At 46.3% G+C, this 24,072-nt stretch overlaps 2 protein-coding genes across 5 annotated transcripts in view; one reads left to right on the top strand and one right to left on the bottom strand.

The window, feature by feature from the left end:
• The window catches only part of dnmt3bb.1 (DNA (cytosine-5-)-methyltransferase 3 beta, duplicate b.1), a 40,902-nt gene extending 25,882 nt beyond the window's left edge, over positions 1–15,020 (bottom strand). For 2 of the 4 annotated variants that reach the window (XM_040152159.1, XM_040152160.1), the window contains exons 1-2: positions 12,537–12,727; positions 5,310–5,418 (exon numbers count right to left, since the gene is read on the bottom strand). In XM_040152159.1, the coding sequence (XP_040008093.1) occupies positions 5,310–5,418; positions 12,537–12,538 (111 nt within the window). In that variant the 5' untranslated portion in view covers positions 12,539–12,727. Of the gene's footprint in view, positions 1–5,309; positions 5,419–12,536; positions 12,728–14,953 lie in introns of those variants that run through there. The other 2 variants (XM_040152161.1, XM_040152162.1) reach the window with 2 other exon arrangements.
• commd7 (COMM domain containing 7) lies at positions 13,251–23,448 on the top strand. The gene is made up of 9 exons (XM_040152163.1): positions 13,251–13,609; positions 15,819–15,872; positions 16,110–16,212; positions 17,989–18,045; positions 18,251–18,288; positions 18,666–18,756; positions 21,040–21,089; positions 21,198–21,246; positions 23,036–23,448. Exons 1-9 carry the CDS (start codon positions 13,529–13,531, stop codon positions 23,110–23,112), a joined length of 600 nt encoding a protein of 199 aa, XP_040008097.1. The 5' UTR covers positions 13,251–13,528; the 3' UTR covers positions 23,113–23,448.
• The last annotated feature ends 624 nt before the right edge of the window (positions 23,449–24,072 follow it).

Genomic DNA, 24,072 nt, shown 5'->3' with positions numbered 1-24,072 from the left:
ACAAGATGCATTTGTGCCAGAATGATGGAAGAGAAGAGTCTGGAGAAGAAAAGGAACGGCTCATGATCCAAATCAGACCATCATCATCTGTCAGACATGGTGGAGGCAGTGTGTATGGATGCCAGTGGAACTGGGTCGCTGGTGTTTACTGACGATCTGACTTCTGATTGAAGCAGCAGGATGAATTCTGAAGAGTACATTTCTGTACTATCTGCTCAGATTCAGCCAAATGCTGCAAAACTGATAGGACGGTGCTTCACAGTACAGATGGATAATGACCCAAAACATACCGCTAAAGCAACTCCAGAGCTTCTCAAGGCAAAGAAATGGAGTATTCTTCAATGGCCAAGTCAGTCACCTGACTTCAACCCAACTGGGCACGATTTACACTTCCTGAAGACAAAACTGAGGGCAGCGAGACCCAGAAACAAGGGGCAACCGAATCCGGCTGCAGTAAAGACCTGGCAAAGCATCTCAAGGGAGGAGAGCTCAGCATTGGTGACGTCCATGGGTTCCAGACTTCAGGAAGTCGTTGACTGTAAAGGATTTCCATCCTACTATTAATAATAATCCTGATATTCATAATTATGGTGGTTTGTCCAATTACTTCTGAGCCACTGAGAAAGAGGGAGTATGTATCAAAACGGCTCCTAAACGGTTGACGTGATATTTTTGTTAAACCTCTTGAATAAAAGCTGAGAGTCTGCACTTCAATCACATCTTGATGGCTTTGTTTCAAATCCGTCACGGTGGTGTACAGAGGCCAAATTTCAAAGGTTGTGTCTTAACTGATCTAACTGTGTTATCTAAGTCACATATATCATATTTGCAGCAGCAGCATGTCAGGGGTGGTGACAGATGAGGGAGTTTATCATTACATCAGCTGTCTGTGTGTGTGTGTGTGTGTGTGTGTGTGTCTTGTCCTATTGACTTTCTGGCCTATTTGCATCTTCAGGTTTTTACTCGACCCTTAACCCCTAACGACCCCCCGCCAGGCAAGCGCTCACCTCGGGGCATTTCCATCCGTCTCCACCTCCCGTAATCTCCCTCTGCTTCCAAGGAATCTCATGTTACCCTCTTACGCCCTTTGGAGCCCTGTAAATTTCTACCCCCTATGTTTTTTTACCTGAACTACAAATGATCACACTAGAAGCCGAGGCTGGAAGTAGCACATATCCCATCAAACCTTCGTTTGAGGTGGGTTGTGACAGGTCAACGTGTTGAATGGGCAACAGGAATATACTTTTGAGAAGATGATTTTCATATCCGTCTCTCAACTCACATGACTAATTGGCTTTTTCTGTCATGTCATCATGCATAAACGTGTTTCAAGGTCTGCAAACTTGGACAATTTTTTAAAAAACACCGAAGGCCTTCATACATAAAGATGACAATGCTTTGCATTAAGCTTAAGATTTTCTTTTCTTTCTCTCTTTTTTTTTTACGGCAGCAGAAAATCGACATAAAAATTCTTTCTCGCTGTTGAACAGGAACGAAACTTCACTGCCCTCATTCACCTCATCCTAACTTTCTTCTATCCCCTCCCTCTATTATTTTCTCTTTTCAGCTCATTTTGTTTAAATCTCTACTGCTCTCTCCCTCTCCCTGTCCGGACAAAACCAGACCAGGTCCGCTTTTGTAGATTGGGGGGGCTCCTTTTCTCTGTGTACTTGCAGAGAAAAGGAGCAGAAACAGAGGTTTTGTGGCTACAAATTCTTGGGGATTAAATGGGAGGGGAGTAAACACAACCGAAAACCATTTGAAATGAAGGGGAAAATTATAAACACACACAATCTGCTGCGTCTCCAGTTAGAAAAAAGGAAAAGAAAGCACTAAAACTTTGTCATTGTAAGGTTCGTTTCCAGACGTCCCTCGCATCCCTAGTCTTTGGAGTCTTTCTCTCCTCCTCTCCGTTCTCAGCCCCTGGGGGTAGCTCTGGACGTGAGCGTCAGATGAGTTCTTCAAACGCGTTGTGTGAAATCTTTAACTGCTCATTCCAGCTCCAGTGGTTTCGGATGGGAACGGGAAATTGGACGTGATGTCGGCCAGGCAGCTGTGTAAACCATTATCATCATCGTCAGTGTCCTCCATTAACTCCAAATATTGCAACTTCTACCACCACTATTATTTCTACCACCACTACGCCTCTGCTAGCACGGTTGCTATGATGACTATTGCTAATGAAAAGAGTTCCTCAGAAGATTAAGCAATAAAAATGTGACAAGTATGTGGAATGTGTCTATTCAGCTCATGCATCCTGTACTATATGACAGTGTGTGTGTGTGTGTGTGTGTGTGGTAAAGCAGCGCGTAAAGCCCTGCAGTGTGCTTATTTCACCAACATACGTCACACACACATTCCACAGTGAGCAACAGTCTGCCCCGAGGCGCTCTGACTGCGCTGTCAAAACATCTTAGCGAGGCCTAGATGATTAGAAATGCAGGTCTACGGTCTAACCCTGGAACAGGACTGTTCCAAAATGCTGCATGCAGTAAATCCTCACCCAAGGGGGTTCAGGGCTCTGACGGTGTTGTCTTTTGTTAACAAAGAGCCATGATTTTATTTTAGATTTGTGCCCCCGGCGATTTTGTCGGAGCAGTTTGTCCGCGATGCTGCGAGTCTCAACAAAAAAGCAAACTCGCGCAGCTTACACAAAGTGGAGTGTAAAACGAAGCCTTGTAGGTAATGTTAATGTTTTTTTTTTAACCTAGTGCCTCCGGCCTCTCTGATACTCTATAGATATTTTAAGTTACATAACTCAAATAAGCACATAAGCGCAAATCAGTGCAGTCATATCCTCCGATTCTTGTCAGCGCCGGTGTTGTGTAGATCTTTGTTTCCCTCTCACTTTGTGTTTCCCCTTAGAGGTGACCTTTGGAGTTACTGACCTCCAGTAGCACCACAGGGCCGTTTCTCTACGTTTGTCTCGTGCAGGTGCACGAGGACGCGCATGAGGCGATGCACGTTCCTGACAATGGCTTCAAACTATTGCTCTGATCTGCAGGTGCCGAGATTTGCTGCAACGCACCAACAAAGACGGGAAGGAAACCTGCGAGATAGTAAACGTGGATGTAAACAATGGAGATTTAAAACTTTGACGAAAACCTGACTTTGCAAATGTTTCACGAGGAAAAAAATGCATTCATGACTTTGTTTGGACCTCACACACAACTAGTTTTGGTGAGTAACACTGAGCCTAACCACTAATCTGTGCTCTGCCGAACCGTGACCCAAGGTCGGGCACGCTATTGGGAGAGGGAACGGACTTAAGACACCAGACTGGGCTGCAGCTCGGCCAGGGCTTGTGAATAAACACTACCGCGGAGCTGCTCAGCTGCACTCCCCACTGAAAACACTGGCCTGGTTACGCCAGTGTCACACCTCTGCATTTACAGGGAAGGCATCGTTAGTCTGCCGTCAACGGCCACGTGTCATAAATGATGATTTGGACGTCTGTGGCGTCCTGACTACAACCTGGGACATTGGAACGATCCCCGCAGTAAATTACTTGACTGCATATTTCTGTATCACTGCTGTTTTCTTAGCTGCACTTTCTAATCATCATGTTTCGCTGCCATTCAAACCAAAGTTTTATTTAACTTTTATTTACCCACAGACAGTCTGGTGACTCCGTCTTTCACATCCAGGCTGTGTTCTCCCTGTCTGCCCTCAGGCTGCTGCTGCTGCTGCTGCTGCTGCTGCTGCTCTAACTAAGAACGTGTCCTAAGTGACTCATATGTTCGTCCTCCTAACTCAGGCCTGGATTTATGTCTGACCCCCAAACACATTTCCCAGAATTCAAACTTTCCGTTAAGACCAACAAGCTTCTCAGTTTTCTTCTTTTGTCTATTCTGTCAGGTGTAGTTTCTGTTTAAATATCATGCTCTTCTTCTAAGTCACCTGTGGTTACACAAGCTTAAAGCTATTACGTGTCAGAGTTTGGAAAAGGCACCACCAGTTGTTGTTTTTTCTACCTAGAATTGGGTACTGATAGAAGGTGACATGTGTTTGCTTTCCGCTGATGGCTCCCCTGATTTTGTGATGATTTTCTGGAGGAGGGGGGAGTTTGAGACAAAATTCATTCCTTCCAAACTGAGGTTTATGACATTCAAGCGATATGATCAAAATCTCCAGAACAGTTACTAAACGGAGCGGGTTGTGGAGTTCGTCTCCTCAACCGCCACCAATCCGCTCTGTCTGTTCACTCATGCAAACTACTGTGAGGTCAAATTCAGGGAGAACTAGGGCTGAAAAACTCAACAAACACGATGGCAAACAAGGATTAAGCTGTTCTCCGTGGCTTAACAGAAACACTACTTATGACAACCATCTGCACTCCCGACACAGGAAGTGTTCCGGATAAATTCCCACCAGATCATGTCACTTTAGGTGCAAACTCCAGTGTACGATCTGAGAAGCGATAAGTAATTACCCGCCTGCCGTCAAGCTGTCTTAACTTGAAGCAAATACCTCCAGACTCCGGTTGTCATATCACGCATGATAAGATGGCAGCTAAAGCGGCTAACATGGAGACAAGCAAACTATCAACAGAGAAGATGGATTAAAGCTGTGACAATGCGGAGAAAATGAAGACAAATGGGGGGGGGGGGGGGTAAAGGGAAGGCGGGGAGCAAAAGAGAAAGAGGAGATGGTGAACGAAATCTCGAGAGAAGAAAAAAAAAGGAAAGCAGATGGCGGAGGGAAGGAAGTGTCCCTCTTAGACAGAGTGATATATGAGACTGGAAAAGAGGAAGAAATAGTAACGGACGACAAGAGCCCCATTAAAGTGTGTGAATGCGTGCATGTGAAAAAGTCTTTGTACACACGCCCGCAAGTTATGAAAGAGAGAGAGAGAGTGTGTGTGTGTGTGTGTGTGTGTGTGTGTGTGTGTGTGTGAGTGTGTGTGTGTGTGTGTGTGTGTGTGTGTGCGTGCGTGCGCACGGCTACACATGACACAGTGTGTAAAAGGGTGTGTGCAGACCTGAAGTACCTGAAGCCAATCTATTTCTGAAAGGTATAGAGACGCTACTGTGCTGCGCTAATGTCTCTTTACTCCCTCTGCACTTCCTTGCTTCCTCTCCTTCCTCCCTCCATCTACCCCCTATTTCCTCTTTGTGTAGATGCAGCTGTGGCGAATGTGTACGTGTGCCTGTGTGTGCGCGTGCGCACCAACACATTCTTAATTAGACTCATATAACATGCTGGCACCCTTGTCGGGGCATCATTTTAAACCACAGCTGGTTCACAGAGAGTTTGGGGAGTGGCCCTGTGTGTGTGTGTGTGTGTGTGTGTGTGCGCGCGAGGCTCACAGTAGCAGTGATGTTGTTGCTCTCCTCCATGATAGCAGCAGAGTACTTGTTGGAAGGCATCGCTGTCGCAGTCGACTGGTCCAGTGGCTTTCCCGACTCCTTCTCAAACCTGGACGAGACGCAAACCAGGAAACGGTCAGACGATAAACATGAACAGAGTTTTGCACCTGAATTGTCCAACATGAACATAAGTCTGAGGCACACTGGGCTGTTGCAGGCGCACAAATGCCAAGACTCTGTAAAGCTATTGGGAGGAAAAACTTCCCTGCTAACAGTCAAAAGCTAATTTAATGTGTAGCTGTTCATGAAGCCTCCACAATCACGGCTTTGATAATGAGCTTGATTCAGACTTTGCAGCACAAACTGTGTGACAGTTTCCCAGGAACAGGAACAGGAACAGGAACAACAGAAAATGGAAAACAACCGTAGCGCATTGTGAGCAGCGAAAGACGTTCGCAACAGCGTGTACGTGTTTGACGAGTTCATGGGCCACGGAAACAACCACGGGTACCAGCAGGGAAAGAAGAGTATCTATCAGACACCACTGAGGGCCAGCTGAGAACCAAGGAGAGCCAGAGACAAGAAAGGCAGAAAACCCAAGTCAAAGTGATAGAAATTTACGTTTGCACAGGAATTATCAGAAGACACTCTGAAATACGTAATTCTCAAAATATAAGACTTAGAACAAGATGGAAACCCGATGAATATTCTCAATGAGACTGCACAGCAGCCTGTACGCTCACTTTAAGCTGTTGTCCTCCCGTGTCTGTTCATGTTACAGTTTCTATTGTTGTATGATCATCAGATAGCACATCAGAACACGCTCACACAGCAACCCATTGTTCTTTTCCGAACCACTTTGACAGACACAAGACGTCGTTCTGGTGGAAGAAAGACTCGTAATGAGTCAAGAGAAGCAGCTTTGAGGCTGCTGCCCGCGAGCTGAGAGAAAGGGAGGAGAAAGCAGACGCAGAGGACAAAAGTATCGGGAGAAACGGAGAGAGAAAGCCCGGGACAGGAGAGGACAACTCCGGCTTCTCCGGGAGCAGACCTGACATGTCCATACAAACCTGAGGTAAACAGACACAAAGGCCTGTCAGGGTGTCTGTCTGTCTGTCTGTCTGTCTGTCCGTCTGTCTGTGTGTGTGTGTGCGCATGTGCTTGAGTGAAAGAGAGAGTGAACAAAAGGAGCGAATGAGTGTGCGTTTGTAGGTGAAATTAAGTATGCTGTATTTCTGCATTCTTTTTTCCATGGAGTGAATCCCCTGGGCCTCCATGGCGGTTTGCACAAACACCTACCGTGGATATTTGTGTGTGTGTGTGCGTGCGTGTGTGTGTGTGTGTGTGTGTGTGTGCGTGCGTGTTTAGGTTTAAATTTCAGGGAGGTAACAAGGTGAATGGCTTTGTCAAACAAGCCTGTACAGAGAGACCGGCAGATCGTCTGTTTTAGTTTTACTCACATTGATCTGCACGGAGAAAAAACACACAATAAGGCAGGAAAAACACAATTGTAAAGAAACACATCAAGGAGAAAAAGGAAAGTGGTTGTGCAGGAGAAAATAAGCCGAGAGGCGAGAAAAACAGAAATCAATTGATTCAACCCAACGCCGCAGTTTTGCCTTAAATACTACGCATCATTTAATCAGAGTGCAAATGTGTGTAAGAGAAGCAAGATCCTATGGTTGTTCTGAGGCTGTGCAAGGTGGTATTGCATTTAATAAGAGTCCAGATTATCCCTAACATATTAGCACATCCATGTATGTAAATGAAAGGGACAGACTATTAGAAACAACCTAATACAACAACACAACAAACTACAACCTCACAAACAACCACAGGTGTGAGTCAACACCTGTTATACAACAACTTTAATACAGGAATGTTGTACTGGACGGCATTAAAGTGTTGAGGCGTTTGGGCATTTGGTTGTAAAATACAAATAGTGCTATAACAATTAATCCCTTAACAGATTAGTCGATCGACTGAAAATGGAAAATAATCCTTTAAGTCATGTATCAAGGAAACTATATAAACTGGCGGCAACTTCTCAGATGTGAGGATCTGCTGCTTTTCTCTGTTTTATATCGTAAACTGAAAAAAAAAAAGACATTTGAAGACGTCATCGTTGACTCAAATCAAAAGAAATATTAGAGATAGATTAATGGATCATTTAAGTGGTCCTTAGGTGCTCACTGACCTTCGCCGTTCACCGACGAGTGGTGGCGACCAGGCCGTTTCTCTTACACACTGTGTCCACACAGCACATAAGTGCATCTACGGGATGGTTGTGTGTTTTGTATTTTTGTATATTTGGAGACGCGCGCACCGTCAGGCTTTCCCCACCCGCGGACCGCACACAAAAGAACCGCAGGAATGACACCACCAGGTGCATCCTGCACGCAGAGGACATGCTCGCGCGCACACAGGACATGCATTGACTTAACCCCTTAAACCTTAAACCGAACCGCTAAAAGCCTAACCCCGGGCTTTACCCTAATCCTTCGGGATTTTTCCGGCTCTGTCTCTCAGCACACTAATCACATATCAAATGTATGAGGAGAGCGTCACCACTGAGACTACACCGAGAGAAAGGGGGGACGAGATCCACGGTCCTCGCTCCAAAATTCGGCCTCTGAGCCACTGACTCTTCACCTCAGCCAAAAGCGAATATGAGTTCAACGGGCGTATCTTTCAGAGTTGCAGGGGTTTTTTTGGTTTTTTTTTCACAGATTTCCCTATTTGCATTTTCCCAGGGGCAGTGTCTCCCCTGTCACGCCACGGTCAGGACAGGACACATCCCGTTAGCTGCACTGCAATGACGTAGCCAAGACGAAGACACCGTCACCCACCACTTCTTACAGGGCAGTCAGCCTACAAAGGGGTCGCTTCACGGCCAGGGACTCTCCCGATGTACATCTGACATGGGAGTGTTGTGATAATACGGCCTTGAAGATCAAAACCTTAAGCCGAGCCTAAGATTCAATGGTTTTACGCTGCGGAAGATCACCCTTGTCAGCCCTAAAGGAAGATGATTCACCACAGAGGTACTGTGAAAAGATTTATGACCGTGCAACATGAGTAATACCCGGTCACACACACGCACACACACCTTGGTGACGGGCTGACAGGAGTCAGTCTTTTCTCTGTATGAGTCAGAGTGCGCAGAGGTTGGTCTCCTCTGAGTGAAACAAACTCACGTCAGCGCGTGTCAGTGGCCGAGGGACTCTCCCTTCACCGAGCGGAAAAGGAGGTCATCAGTCAAACATGACGCCGACGCCCCCTCCTGCTCCCCGTGCCTTTGACCTTTCACCTACGGACAACGTTCAGGCCAAACAGGTACCTGCTCACTTGTCTGTCTCTGCATCCCTCCACACTCAGATCCGGATCGGTTTCTTCTGGTGACGTGTGTAATTAAGCGCCCCGTGTCTCGTCAGTGGCCCCATTCGTCAGACCCAACGGCTCTTAAGTCTAGAGCGTGGCTGTTGTCACTTACACGGTTGTGTGATCGCAAATTGAGGAACCATAAAGTCCTTTAGTTTCATAATAACTTATATCAACTCTCATATTAGTTCTGCGAACAGTCACGGATTTCATTGTCGCGTTTGATTTCTATTAACTCGTTAGCATTTTGGACCCCCCCAACAGCATGTGTGTGCAGAGGCAGGAACGTGTGTGTGTTTTTAGTTGGTGTTGTGTTTTAATCTAATAGAAGAAAAATGCAAGAGGAAAATATGTGAGGTTTTTTTTTTTCTTCCTCGTTAGGGCTTAATGCAAACCCCGTGTCATTACCATTCAACTCTCTTGTGACAAGCGCTGGACAAAACCAAAATGCATCGCACAGTCAGCAACTAAGCTAAAGAGTCAAACTATTTTAACAGCCTGTAAAGACACTGAGATGCGGCGTGATCAGTCTGCAAGATGACGAGCTTAACGGTACTCGGGGCGAAAAAGAAGAACACTTAAAGGAGAAAATGGTGTCCCACAGGGCCCCAAGAGGTCTGAGATGCACCCCCCGTTCAAATCCAGCACGGGCCCAGCATGTTTCCTGTGCGCCGGATCACTGCATGCCATCAAGTAACGGCAAAAATGGCCCCAAAAAACAGTCTAAAAAAAAAACAAAACCAATGTGACCACCAACCTCATTGGCCTGGGTGAGGTGCTGATATACACGGAGATAATACAGAACTGCCAACAGTCATAGATTTTGCCAAACCATTCAAAGTCTTGCAGTATTTCAAATCAATGGGCATTTTACAATGTCAATGCATTTAGCGATATTGGGGGTTAAATGCTGTAGTTTGCTGTTTATTTGTCCCCATAAAAGTAAATATTAAATTGGGAAAAATAAATAAATCACATGTCACCAATCTTATAAGGGAGCACGACCTAACGCCCAGGCCATCTTGACAGCTTGCGCCGCTAACATCAGCTCACCGCCACAGCTGTGCTTTGAATGCACCGGCGGTTTGGTTGAGTGTCCCTTCTTGCTCAACCCACCGGCTTCTGGTCGAAAACGGCGATAATTTTGCGGGCGTCCGTCCCGGCTCGGTGTCCTGGCACAAAATGTTCGTAACTGTGTCTTTGCAGTAATAGAGAGAGAGGGGAGGGAGGGGAGAATGAATCAGGAGAACTGAGGAAGGATGGAGGGCAGAGGCTGAGGGGCCCACGAAAGGGGGACACGGGGGACGGGGGGGGCTTCAAATCAAAGTTGTGTCTGGTGGCGAGAGATTAGGGACCGCATTGCAAGAGGGGATTGTTCACTGCCCTAAGGGTGTGTGTGTGTGTGTGTGTGTGTGGGGAGGGGGGTCAGCTCCTCAGGGTCTGTCGCTGGGGGCTGCATTCCTTGTCTGTCATGTACTTTATGGCCCCTTCCAGCTCAGATCGAGCCCTACAGTTTATACAGTTTATACATTGTCTACTCTGTTGCCCGTCGTACAGACTGAGACACGGTATACCCCCCCTACCCGGCCGCTCTGCGAGCTCCCGGGCGGCTCCCGGTTGCCGCGCTTCTCTCAGTAGCTACCCGCCGACAGACGGCTAAACCCCTCTCCAGGTCGCGCTGGCAACCGGCTTGAACTCGTTCGTCGGAAACAGCTCAAATCTTCTTAGTTTCACCATAATTAAAAACATAATACGTGGCTCTTTGGGACAGTGCACGGAGATCATTCATTCGTTTATCAATCTCTTTAAGTTAGAGCATATAATTTGTGTCTTTTTTGTTATTTATGTGACTTGGCTGCTGTAACACATTGATGAGGTGCATTACTCCGGCAATTACATTCCCATCAGCGCATCCCTGTCACGGGGAGGTGTGGCTCCCAGGGGGACTCTTGGCTGCCTCTGGCATCCGAGAGGAATGTCGGCGAACGTGGCCAGCGCAACTACAGCTGTCAGCGTCGTATTCAAAACGACGGCGAGACTCGCTCATCCGCCGACAGGCCGCTCCGGTCGCGCTCTGGCACTCTGCGGGGACCCCGGTACAAACGTTACCGAGTCGGCAACTGAATCAAAACATTCGACTCACTGGATATGAAAGGAAAAAAAAAAAACGTGCGGGTGCTTTAAAGTTGAGGGTGGAGAGGCGGCGCGGGGAATGCACCCAGGATCTGCAGCACCTACAACGTGAACTGGTTAACTTGGTTCCAATGCAGGTCAAATTGACCTGAGGATAAGAGCCGAAGTCATCCATTCGACCACCTCTCCCATCGAAGGAAGGCTCCTTTTCAGCTACTCTGACAACTGATAAATCATCTCAGCCACATACCAAGCAAAACGATGCCAACAGCTCGCTGGCTCCAGGCTCCAAAATGGGAAGATCGGCTGCTTTTCTCTGCTTTATTTCATTGTAAACCGAATATCTTTGGGTTCTTGGCACCGTTGGTCACCCGAGGACATCGTTTTAGGCTCCATCAGACTGCGATGGGTTCCTCTCATGACCTTCTTTCTCTTTATACACTAAACAATCAATGGTAAAAAATAATTCTGATCAATAGACAATGGAAGAAATGGAAAAAAAGCCCCGCTAATTCACCGAATGAGAGACACGGGGACAAGTTTTCTTGAGGGCTGAACCCGAGGCCAGTTGACCGGCTACGGCTGAAGTTTCCTGCACACTTTCCCCCGAGGTCCCGCAGTGGATGCACACACGCGGAGGGACGGTTCGGTTCGGGTCGCGCACTCGCGCCTTTCAGAAAACGCGTTTTGAAACACGCGTTAAACCCTTTGGATGCGTTTTCTGGCGCACGGGAGGTCCGAGGAACCACTCAGTCACCTGAATTACGTCGGCATTCCCCCGACATAACTCTCCTCCAATGTGCTCCGAGGTCCCGGGCGACTCCACCCCTGCGCTGTCTACCGCACTTTTCTAGCGAGGAGCCTTCGTTGACCCGCAGATGCATTTGTTCCTACCTGCCCCGTCCAACGAACAACGGCCCGACTGTTAATCGCCGCCGCGCGATCCTAGAAGGAAGTTCAGTGAACCCCCACCGCCGGCACACGTTCAAACCCCGGAGCGCGTTCGAGAACCAGGAAACCACGGCGGCAAAAATAGGTAGAAAGCAGGACTCGCTGGACCCCACTCGGTTAAACCGGATCTATCATCCCACCAGGGTCGCCCCTACAGGAGCAGCACCGCGGGCGCGTTATTAAACCGCCGTTCACGCACTTTTCAGCGCCGTCTCCACCGGTAACAGCGGCAGATTATAGATGAGCGACGCGACTAAGCACCAAAAAATAAAAGTAAAAATGAAATGAAATCTCTTTGAACGCGGCACCAGTCAGCTCGAACTTCGTGTTCAGCGACCGGAGACGCACGATCGTTGAAATACCAGACTGTAAACGGCGCACTTTAAAATAACCGTGATAAAACCGGACTATAACCGTCTACACCATCATCGAGATTTTTTTTTTTTCCTTTTCCTCTTCTTTGGTCGCAGCAGATTAAACGTTCCGCAACATCTGTACGCAGCTCGGTTCGCCGTGCACATGGGCCACAGGACTACCGACCTGCGGTCCTCACAAGTGCACCGTGAGGGTACGAGGAGAGAACGCGGCGCAAAAACAACAAGCCCGGCTCCGCGAGCAGCGTCCGACCCGGATCGAGTGTGGTTTTTTAGAGGCAAAAAAAAAAAAAAAAAAAACCTCGATGGTGAGATTTAAATTATTCGCTCGGGAAATGCAAATGTAATAAATCCTGCAGAAACCGCCCTCCCCCGGTGAAAAACTTACATAACAATCCACGCTTCTTGCACTCATCCACGGCAGGAACAACTGTGAGGGAACGAGGTGTCGTTCGCTGTCGAGTCAAGTTTGAGGGGGGGTTGAAATAAAAACAAAACAAAAAAAACAAAAAGACAAAAGTGTTCAAAAGAAGTTCAAAAACCAGCGTGAACCCGAGCACGAATCAGGAGTCGGTCTGTTCCTCTAGCAGGAGCTCGTCACTCTGTCTAAGCATGCTGCTGCAGCTCGCTCGCTCTCCCTCTCCCTGTGTGTGTCAACGTCTCTCTCTCTCTCTCTCTCTCCCTGTGTGTGTCAATGTCTCTCTCTCTCTCTCTCTCTCCCTGTGTGTGTCAATGTCTCTCTCTCTCTCTCCCTCCCTGTGTGTGTCAATGTCTCTCTCTCTCACTCGCTCGCTCCCTGTGTGTGTCAATGTCTCTCTCTCTCTCTCTCTCACTCACTCACTCTCACTCTCTCCTTGTGTTGGTCAATGTCTCTCTCTCTTTCTCTCTCTCTCTCTCACTCTCTCCTGTGTGTGTCAATGTCTCTCTCTCTCTCTCTCCCAGTGTGTGTCTCTCGCTCTCTCTGCGTGTGCGTGAGTGCGCGAACTCTGACTCGGCCATTGTGGAGTCGACTCGCGCGGAGAGGTCAGAGGAGATGGGTCGCCCGCCCCCCAGGTGAGGGAAGTGCCCCCCCCCCCTCCCCACGTTCCGTCCCCGTGGGGAGGGTTGAGGACGTAAGAATGTGAGCGGGAACCACCGTAACATTGGCCAAGTGTCCCCCGGGACGAACCGTTTCAACCGACCCGTTTAAACCACGTTTTGATGGTCACATGTTTTAAATTCCTGCTTTAACTTCTCTCACATTCGATACGTGGGAAGACGGTCGCTGCCGTTTGGTACGCATGCGCATTGGTCAACCAGGAAGCCCATCGCGGAGCAAGGCAGCTTCTGTTTTTTCGGCGAAACTCTGCAGATAAACATAAATTAAAAAAACCCCAAAACATGCAGCTTCACTTCACCAGGGACGTTTTACCGGACTCGGTCAGCACCGACTTCCAGAACCTGAACAAACTCAACGAGCAGGTAAATTCAGCCCTTGTTTTTCCCGCGACTCCCGGCTTATTAAATGATCGTGTTGTCCGGAGCTGAGCTGGCGTCGTTGAGGTCTAACCCCTTCCTTCACACACACACACACAGGTGTGTGAAAATCCGCCCGGTTCCTGCCGGTGAACTGTCGCGACCGGCTCGTCTTTCAGAGCCGTCAGTGAACTCATCAGGCCATGGCGACAGGTCATGTGAGTCATGTGACGGCAGACCGCGTACCTGTGCGTGTGCGCGTGTGTGCGTGCGCGCCAGTGGCGGAAGAAGAAACCAAGTGAAAGCCGTGCGTTCAGAGGTTGGCTCCAGTAAAAACACAAAAGTATTAGTCTCAGAAACTCTCCTATGAACGGACACATCACTGATCAGGTCTGCTGGACGCAGGCGCAGGGGGCCCGAGGTCTTCGAGGGCCCCCTGGGCCAGAGTCTGCGTTTGAAGACGACCACAAAACAACCACACAGAGTCACAAATTGACCGTGAACAGATGCCAAACGGTCCAAGGGGAATGCAGATCGCTAGAAGGAGACAAAAATGATCTGAGAGAACGCCCCAAGTCCACTTCTAAGTGACACAAATCAGCTACAGACGGACAAACATCAAACAGAGAGGCTCAAAACAGCTGGTAAAGACACGCGGAGGGACGGAAAATGGCGACAGCGAGACGCACACGGGCCCAGACCAACAAGAAAGAGATGCAAAATGGGCCCAGGGAGACACAGCGGTTTTCTTTGACGGAGACATTGAATGACTAAGAATGACGCACACCATCCCTTTTATGTGTCTGTTCCCAGGGGCCCGTCCATGCTCATAGGCGCTTGCGTGGAAAGCCTCGGCCACCCCGGGGCAAATGTCTATGACCATTTTTTCATTTTTGAAGTGAAAAGAAGCAAATACAACCTCGGCAGCAAACAGAGGCTAAAAAATGAGCCTTTTTTTCCGATGTCAACGCTCTGGCTACGTTTTATTTCACGGCCATGCAAGAAATAGCGGCTGAAAGTTCCTAAAACAAGAACAGACTCTTAGCTGCTACGAAAAGGGTTTTTCAAGATAAGATATCTGCCAAACATTCGCCCTCTAATGTGTGGAGTCAGACACAGATTAGCCTGTTTAAAAAAAAAAAAAAGTAGATTGTAATTTACAGTCCACTTTAATTAAATGAAAATCACTTGAAGAAATGAAGTCTTCACAATGAGGAGGGTCCTGAACTCCCAGGACCCTCCTCACGATTAAGTTCCTGGGAATTCAAGTGTATTTATTTAATTTTTGCTTGATTTCATTGTCCCGTGTACCTGTCTACCAGGTGCGCATTGGAGCACACGCCGCTTTACCTGTAATCTTGAAACGGAAGCTCTCAGAACTGTCGGGGGAGAGATGAAGCGGGAAGGAGTAGGGTGATGTTGCGCAGAGGTCGGCATTCGGTGAAGGTCGCATTATTTCAGGGTGTAAATGGCTGCGAAAAAAAGGAATCAAAGTAGGAGCAGGGAAGCACAAGCAGTTTTTCTTCGTACATTTTCCTCTTCATTAAATGACTGGCATCGGTCCACTACCCACACAGATGTTTCGGGCTCTGCCTTCGTCTGCAGGGCCCGAAACTGTTGCCAGTCATTTAATAGAAAGTCAAATGTGAGAAAGAAACTTGTGAGTTCTCGCCCGATATGTGAATTACCAGGAGTTCACTCTGAAACGCCAGAGGGGTCAAAAGATGTCTCATCCCAAACAAACAAAACAGTGATCGCTTGCGATATTTAAACTCTGTTGATGCAGGGAAGAGTTTCACTTTTTCACACTCACACCCGTTGGTACCAGGAGACCCTTCCTGGAAGACATCACTTTTATTTTGATTTGGAACCAGTCAGCAGTTTCTTTAAAATACTGTCAATACAAATTAGTCATGCAAACAGCTTCGTTGGATGACATGCGTTTCATTTAAAAGTCTCTGTATAGATACAAAAAAACGATTGTCTTGCAGGTAAGTAGTGTTTAAAGACAGGGAAGAAAAACCCCGCGGGAAAAATACTTTGGTGAAAACATTTGTGAAATTAATCGACATAGCGCAAAGGACAGAAGTCTCTACTAGTTGTTACTCACGCTCTGCATTTCTTGATACGAGGAGCTGATTGAAGTGGATTTTTCTCCAACCAAAAAAATGCAGCTGAAAATTTTACCAGAGACTGTTTTTTTCATTTTCTGCAGCAGTTTCACCGTCTGATTGAAATTCTGTTCCAGTTCCTCCTGGAGCCAAAAGAGGTGATTATGTAAACACACACACATACACACACACACACACACGGCCACACATACACACACACGGCCACACACACACACACACACACGGCCACACACACACACACAATTTTGATGTTAATAGGACTTTGGAATCACTGATTAGCCCTGATAACTGAACCGAGGTGAAACTTTGCCTGTCCTATTGTGTGTGTGTGCAAATGAATGCATGGATTTTTGTGTGTGTGTGTGTGTGTGTAGACGGAGAGGTTCATGCAGCAGCTCACTGAGTTTGCAGGGGAACATGGGATGAGCGCTGGTCCTCTGAGGAACCTGATGAAGAGCGTCCTCCTGGTGCCGCAGGGTGGGAGAAACACACATCCTCCGTCTGTTGAACACCTTATTCTTTGAGACCAGTTATTCCCAGATGATAGACTGAAATAATGTGGTGGAAATCTTGTTGTTGATGTTCAGTCTGGCCCTGCTCTGGCCCGCCTTATCTGCCCTCAATCACACGATAAGGAGTAGTTAGACACTGTGGGAAATATGCGGGTTCGCTTTCTTCCCGATAGTTAGATGAGAAACTCTACCTGTCGTCTGCACCGTGAGTATGACTCTAGAGCCAGCAGTCGATGCGCTTACCTCAGAATTAAGACTGACAACAGAGGGGAAGACACCTAGCTAGAAGGTCAAAAAAACCAAAAAACATCTGCCTGGCAGACTTGTAAAGCTCACTGACACATTATATCTTTTTTTTCAATAATCCACACAAAACCAACAGTGTAAAAATGTCTAGTTTTGTATTTGGGGGGATTAACTGCCATAAAGTGTTATTTTTACACTTTGGTTTTTGAACGGATTAAACGATTAAATGATGTATAATGTGTTTATCAGTGAGATTTAAAGGTGGTTCCAGGCAGATTTGATTACCTTTGGACGGGGCCAGGCTGGCTATGCGCCCCAGCCTCTGTGTAAATCCGAGCCACCTGGCTGCTGCTGTAGGCCAGTATCTACCAGACAGATACGGGAGTGGTATTGATCTTCCACATCTAACTCCCAAAAGGTCAAACTATTCCGTTAACGCTGCACAGTCTGTTCAACTGCTCCTGTCGGGGTAGAAACCAGTTTTCCCACTGTGAGATAGTTGAACTCTAAACTGGATTTATGAGGCGAGACGTTAATGGGAGTCGAGTTGGGTAGATTTTGAGTTATCGTCCAGTGTCGGACGTCTCCTGTTGATCTCACCGCCTCAACACTAAACAGGTGTATCATGCGTGATGGAGCCATATTGTGCTTTAAATGCTGTATATTCACAACAGTAACAGTTAACACACGTTTCAATCACTTTATGATACCAGTGACGTTGCTGAGGTTCGACCTGTTTCGTTACTTAATACCAGACTGCTGCAAATGCGACCCGCTGTGAAGCTGGAGTGTTTAGGTTGTGTCATACAGTGTGAAGGACAACAGTGATCGCGGTGAGCGGAAGGTTTGCATCGCAATGAAGCCTTTTTTTTCCAAAACGCTGTCGGTTGTTTCACTCTGAAACTCCTCGACCAGCATGAGAAACTTGTAGGAGAAAACGCAAGGAGCCCACGTAGACCAATCACAGTTCTTGTTGGTCCCGCGGGGTACCTCCGTAGCAGCTGACGCCCCGATGCGCATTTATATGTTTTAGGAGGGCGCACATCGGCTACGGCGTAGACTACGGCATAAGCTCTGAGCCTACACAGGGAGCCACGTAAGGCGTAACCCTCTGATGCAGATGTATAAATCCAGCTTTAGTACAAACTAGTGGCTCTTGACGGCGAAACCTGATGTTTGTCGTTGCCTTAAAAACAAAAATAATAATAAATAATCTTAAAATATAGTCTCTAACAGGCCAGTTATCAATAGCAAATAAGAGGAAAACTAGCTTCTCCTTTTAATGGTCACAGCTCTAGTTGCGCAACCTTAAAGTTTGTACAGTTTATCACCCTCTTTGGAAGGCAGACGTGTATCTGGAAACACGCGCAATAATTCAGAAATTTCCCACGCCACTCAAAACTTGAAAGACGTTGAAGTTGAGCTGTACAGGGACAGAAAAGCTGCAGCTGCAGCTGCAGCGCCAGTGACAGTGATTCCCCTGTTTCCTCCTCAGGAGCCCTGAAGAAAAACCTGACAGCCGAGCAGATCAAAGAAGACCTTGGGACATTAGGTACGTGTCCCAACCCCTCATCACCGAGTCGATCACGAACAGGGTCAACTTTCAGCCGGGGATTAAGCGTAGCTGGTGGGCGGTGCTCTCTTGTGCTCCGTCTAACGTTGCGTCATGTTGAAAATGATTTCCCGCTGTGGTATTACTCATTACTGTCAACATTTTATACATGAAACCAAACCTGCTTTTTCTGTCGTTTCCTCAGGACTAAACGAGGACAAGGCGGCTCATTTTTCACAGCAGGTACCTTTCCATAAATTCCTGGTATTACAATCTTTTTCTTTAGTTTTAGGCTTTAAGCTGCAATAGTCCACCAACAGAGAATCCTTATGTTACTTGTGCAGTGCTGTTTGAAGACATAAATAAGACGGTTAAGGGGCCGCCCAGCAACCTCCTTGATGGAAACCCAGTTGCTGTCATTCATAAATTTGTCTCTAATGGACAAAATCAAAACTCCAATAGATAATTTGGGGGAAAAGAACATCTCCGGACGTTCATCATTTGCAATCTGATGATGGACCGGCACATAAACTGGTTTATTTCAGTGCTGTCTTACCCTGCCTAGAATCATTTTATCAGCACACGAGTCTTTCTGTGACATTTTAAATGATATTTTACAGTGGGGGGAGCACTATGCAGCGCTTTCCAGACTTGCTGTAGGACAGACTCTGATGGTGAACCAGCTGGTTGACATGGAGTGGAAGTTTGGAGGTAGGACGAACCAAAACCAAATCAAATTTAGCCTTGGAAATTATAGGTTCACTGTAAGTTTATTTCTGTACACACAAGGAGGGCTGCAGTTCTCTCTCCTCTCAAAGTTACAGTGCATATTCATGGCCATGAGTCTGTAGTCTAACGTAGTCATTAGCATAGCTTATGTCCCCTAATGTTTTGTTTAGGATTAAGTTTCATTTAAACACCTCATATGTGTCGGGATGATGGGTCTTTATCAGGCCGCGTAGTTTACTCATACGACCCAATGACTTCTAAAGCCTCACAGGTGATAGACATGCTAATACGCCGAGCAGGCGAGTCACTAGCATCATGCTGAGCTATTGTTGAGTTGATCTCCATATTTAAAGACAACGTGCTTCAGTTTATGAGGGGAGTGGACAGGGATTGCCCGTCTGTGCTGCACTCCGCTTGACTGTGCTCTTTATTGGTATGCAAAACCTGTGGCCAGACACAGAGACCGCGTCTCTGCGTGCCACGGTTCAGCTGAACCCAGTCGGGCATCCGCAGAGAGCTGACTAGTTGGAGAGTCGATATGGCCGCCGCCTGCCTCATAAGTTGGTATTCATACGGGCCATCTCATACAATGCTGAATGTAAAGACCACTGGGGAAAGTGGTCTCAGGCCTTTGGACCCCACTGTATATAGAGTGCATTATAAGTATCCAGGTCCTCGGAGTTCTTGCATATTTTGTTGTGGTCTGTCTACAAAATACAAAACACCTTAAAGCTGAAGCGCCGGCCATGTTTTTGGGTGACCACAATAAATATAAAGTGTAACGCAACCTCTATAAGAAGGAGAATGTAATATTCCATTTATATCGCAGAATTACGACCAAAATCCATAACAACTTATAGTATGCTTTTGCAGTATCCATATTTCAGCTTGAAATAACTTCATATAATAGAGTTCCGAATTTGTTTTTCATTAGCAAGAATTTGCTAAACAAATGCAGCGTAGAAGAATAAGAAGAAAATAGAGCAAAAGTAAGGTGATAATAAATAATGAAATCAAACAAGAAATAAATAAAAACTATTCACAGACAGTTACGAAAGTTTTAAAATGGGATATAAACATCTGAAGTGAAATATCCACCGTGCTATGAAGAAAGAAGTGAGGTGTATGAAATGTTTGAAACTAACAACTTCTGGGTAGGAAAGATGAGTCAGACAAAAATAAAATAAAAGCATTGTGTAATAGAGGTGAAATGACTGAGTTTAAAAATAAAAAAATAAAAGCTTCATTGAAAAAAAGTGAGTGTTACAGCTGCATTGGTTAGTTTTTGGGCACTAGAGTAGAGGAACTAGAAAACAGGCCGCCAGACTCCAAGCACAGACATGTTACGGCTTTCATGTGGTTCCCTACCTTCACATCTACCAGACACACAGCAATATTAGCAACCAGTGAGAGTCAGGTCTGTGTCCAGCTGATGAATACTGTCCTTCTAGCCCTTTCGGTTCCTGTTGACTCCTGAGAAAAATATGTCTCTTTAGCTGCTAAACGTCCTACTTTCATCACCAGCGAGTCTGTAGCTGTCTGTTGTTTGGTGGACGGTGGGTTGGTGAAAACAGCTGCGGTGAGACTGAACCATACAGGAAATTTGCTGTAAAACCAAAACAATGAGCTTAAAGAGGCTAAAAATTCCAAATCAGACAAGAAAAAACTCCACCCCAAAAAACCCCCACCAACTCAGCAACTGAGGAGGGATCCGTCCTCCAGGACAGACAGACAGGAAAATAGATGTTGTATGTACAGGAAGGAGCAACAGAGTAGATTTACAGTGTGGACAGTCAGGATGACAACATTATAGACTGTCAACATTAATGAAGACTATGTTCTGGGAGGACGTCGAGCAACTTCCAGGTGCCACCAACAGATAGGACCTGAGTCACACAACCTCCTCTCCAACACCAAGACCTGGAAAGAGGACAAACTACACAAAATACACAAACTACACAAACACACAAGAGGCAAAACCAAGCTCATCATTCACACCTCTAGAAAGAAACAGACAGACAGAGGGACAGAAAGACAAGGTGGAGGCTGGGACTCCTGGAGGATGAAGATCCAGGCAGTGTAACCTAGCTAGCTCTGTGCACTGTTTCATCCTCCATTGTATTATTGATTTATTTATTTATTTTACAGAAACAATCAGTGATAAATTTTCTTAGCTTAAAAACAGAAATGTGTTTTTGTTTGCGATTTCATTCGTCAGTTTGTGTGAATTTAAGTATCACGATGTGTGTGTACCCCCCCCCCCAGTGACTGTCGGCACCAGTGAGATTCAGAAAGTGGGCAACGTCTTTCTGCAGGTACGAAAGCTCTGTCAGCCCCGCCTTCAACTGACCGCACGCAAATACACACACAGCTACACGTGTCTTTGTTCAGCCTCGTTGAGCACAAACTTTGTCCTCCTGCAGTTAAAACTGGTGGTCAGAAGGGGGAATTCCACGGAGAACGTCTACATGGGTGAGTTATTGCTGTCACTGACAAAAACAGCACTGACAACATGGCAAGAGCCTCGATGAAATGAAGAGAGTAAAAAAATTCAGAGCCAAAGCGGATCTCGAGCTGTCAGTAGGATTAATAATAATGTAATGAAGTATAATGATGTTGAATAAGGAAATACAGTACACGCATGAACTGCGAGTGCTATTCTGAACTTTTACCCTGTTGCAAGTGAGGTAAATCAGTAATTCAGGTTAGCAGGTTCTTTTCAGGAACAGGTTTATGGCACTGAAATGTAAATACCTGCTCCCCCCCCCCCCCTAACTACTTGTCTACTACTGTGTTGCTGGACCGATGCAGAAAGATATTTTTAATCAGCAGGAATGCACAGCTTGCAAAGGCAGTGGAGAGAAAATCCATCTTGAGATGGAGACTGTAATTTACTTTGACGTTCTTCTGACGTTCGGCGGCTGCCACTGCTGCTTTCTCCCGTCGGAAAAGTTTTTCACATTTATCAGTGCTTGAGCATCAGTAGCAAAGTCGCACCACAGATCAATAAACAGACGGTTATTGTGAGGTACTTGTGGTAACGTTTCTGCGCCAGGAAACCTCTGCATAATTAGCTCTTAGCATCTAGCGATTTGGTCAGGGCCCTGGATCGTGTGTATTTTTTTATTTTTTAAGGTGGTGGATAGCTTTGCACAGAAACGGGTCAGGAAGAAATGGCTGCTGTAAAGTCAGACAACTCACACTGCCACTGGATGTTTTTGACTTTTTAACTAACAATACAAAAGTTTACCGGGCTCTCTGATGGATGCCTTGGTCGTCGGTTGGACGAACTTTTAAAGTTTCCGTGTGGGATTTGGTGACAGCCGATCAGTGCTCAGTGCGGACTGATGGCCTTGGATGGAAAATGCAGCCCATTGTAACACTTCAGATGAAGAAATCGCAAACAGGCGCAGAGTCTCGGATAAATCGGATTCATCCAACTGATCGCTGATGAACAATACTCACTGAATCCCCTGTTGACACGATTTGCTTTGAGTTAAGTTTTGCACGTGCACACTGCAGGCTTCTGAGAAATCTGGCACACTGTAGATCCAGTGTCTGGTATATTTTGATGGCAGGAATTTTATACATGCCAACTGACAAATATCCAGAATGAGGGAGGTTCTGTGCTCCTACGATGTGCAGGCAAATGGTAAAAATATCATATATGCTAACAGTTGCCTACGTTTTGTCTTCTGCTAACATTTACTGTGTGAGTGGGCTTCTCTGCTCTGAACCTGTGCTACTCAATATGGTCTGGGACAGACTCCCAGGTGATTTCTCACTGCCTGGAGGGGTTAACTTGGCCTCATCTGGATTAGCGTTATCACCGCTACTGGCTGCTGTTTCTCACTTAAACTCCATGTGCAACGTTAGCTAGCCAGAGCCGACAGGTGTTTGTCAAAGGGGTAGGCGTGCCGTAATAAGATTTTTTTTTAATTTCGAGGTTGAGTGCCGGATACAAATTCACCTCAAAAGTTTATGTACAGGTTTACAACAAGTTGCTTAATTTTCTGAACACTGAAAACTTCCACATAATAGCGATCATGACATTCGGGCAACATGTTCGTCCTCAGTTGTTTGAAACTCAAAACCATAGCAGTTAAAACCGAAACTATGTACAAGGGGAAATACAACCAGTGTTGAAAAAGATTGATTGATTGATTTTTCTTTTTTTTTTTTAAACTTTTATTTACCTTGTAAAGTGCAATAGATGAGAACTCAGTTAATGTTTCCTGTTTTCTGTCCTCGTCTCTTCCAGAGTTGACGCTCCCTCAGTTTTACAACTTCCTACACGAGATGGAGAGAGCAAAGGCCAGCATGGAGTGTTTCAGCTGAGTGTGTGTGTGTGTGTGTGTGTGTGTGCGTGTGTGTGTGTGTGTGCGTGTGTGTGTGTGGCGCTGCCAACCCCCCAGTAACTGAAGCTAAACACAAAAACAAATTGTTATTTTCTGACAGACATTTCTACTCAAATCTACCAATAAACACGAGTAAAAAGAAAACACTCACTCACTTTCAACTTTCTTGAACCGAGATGTGAACGAAGCCTGACTTTTAATAAATACTTTCTCCTTGTCTGTTGTCAAGATGAAACTTCAGTGAGCCCTGTCGAGAAATTCTGGCATTTCAAATCGAAAACAGAAACTGTAAAATGAAGAGAGAAAGTTAACCTCACCCAGACTTGTTTGATCAAGTTCAGTCCTGTTGTTTCTCGGCTTTAATAATAATGTGATGAATTGATATGAATAAAGAGAGTTTTGCATATGTACATATATTTACGCATAGCCTGATAGATACATATTTCCACCCCAGAGCATACAATGCTACGTTAACAGCTAATGCATAACGCAAAATGACTCTGGGCACTTTCCATTTAGAGCTGGTGTAGACGTGATCTTTTGTAATATTATTCCCAGAGATCCAACAATCCCCCCGTGAGCAAGCACTTGGAGAAAGTGGTGCAGGGAAAACTCCCTTTTAACAGGTAGAAAACCCCTGGATCAGAACCAGGCTCTGGGTGAGCGACCGTCTGCCTCCGGGACCCAGACTGGAAGATGGTCCCACAGTGGAGGAGCCTGATAACTGAAGGCTCTGCCTGCTATTGTACTCTTGGAGACTCCAGGAACCACAAGTAATCCTGCGTTCTGGGAGCGCAGTGTTCTCCTGGGGTAATGGGGTAAGATATGATGGTGCCTGAGCATTAAGGGGGTTGTAGGTGAGGAGGAGGATTTTAAATTCTATTCTGGATTTGGCAGAGGAGCCAATGCAGTGATGCTAACACAGGAGAAATGTGATGTC

This window comes from Xiphias gladius, chromosome 18 (assembly GCF_016859285.1).
Source record: "Xiphias gladius isolate SHS-SW01 ecotype Sanya breed wild chromosome 18, ASM1685928v1, whole genome shotgun sequence".
NCBI lineage: Eukaryota > Metazoa > Chordata > Actinopteri > Istiophoriformes > Xiphiidae > Xiphias > Xiphias gladius.
Note: the sequence above shows the minus strand (reverse complement) of the source record. Positions and strands in the feature narration are given on the sequence as shown.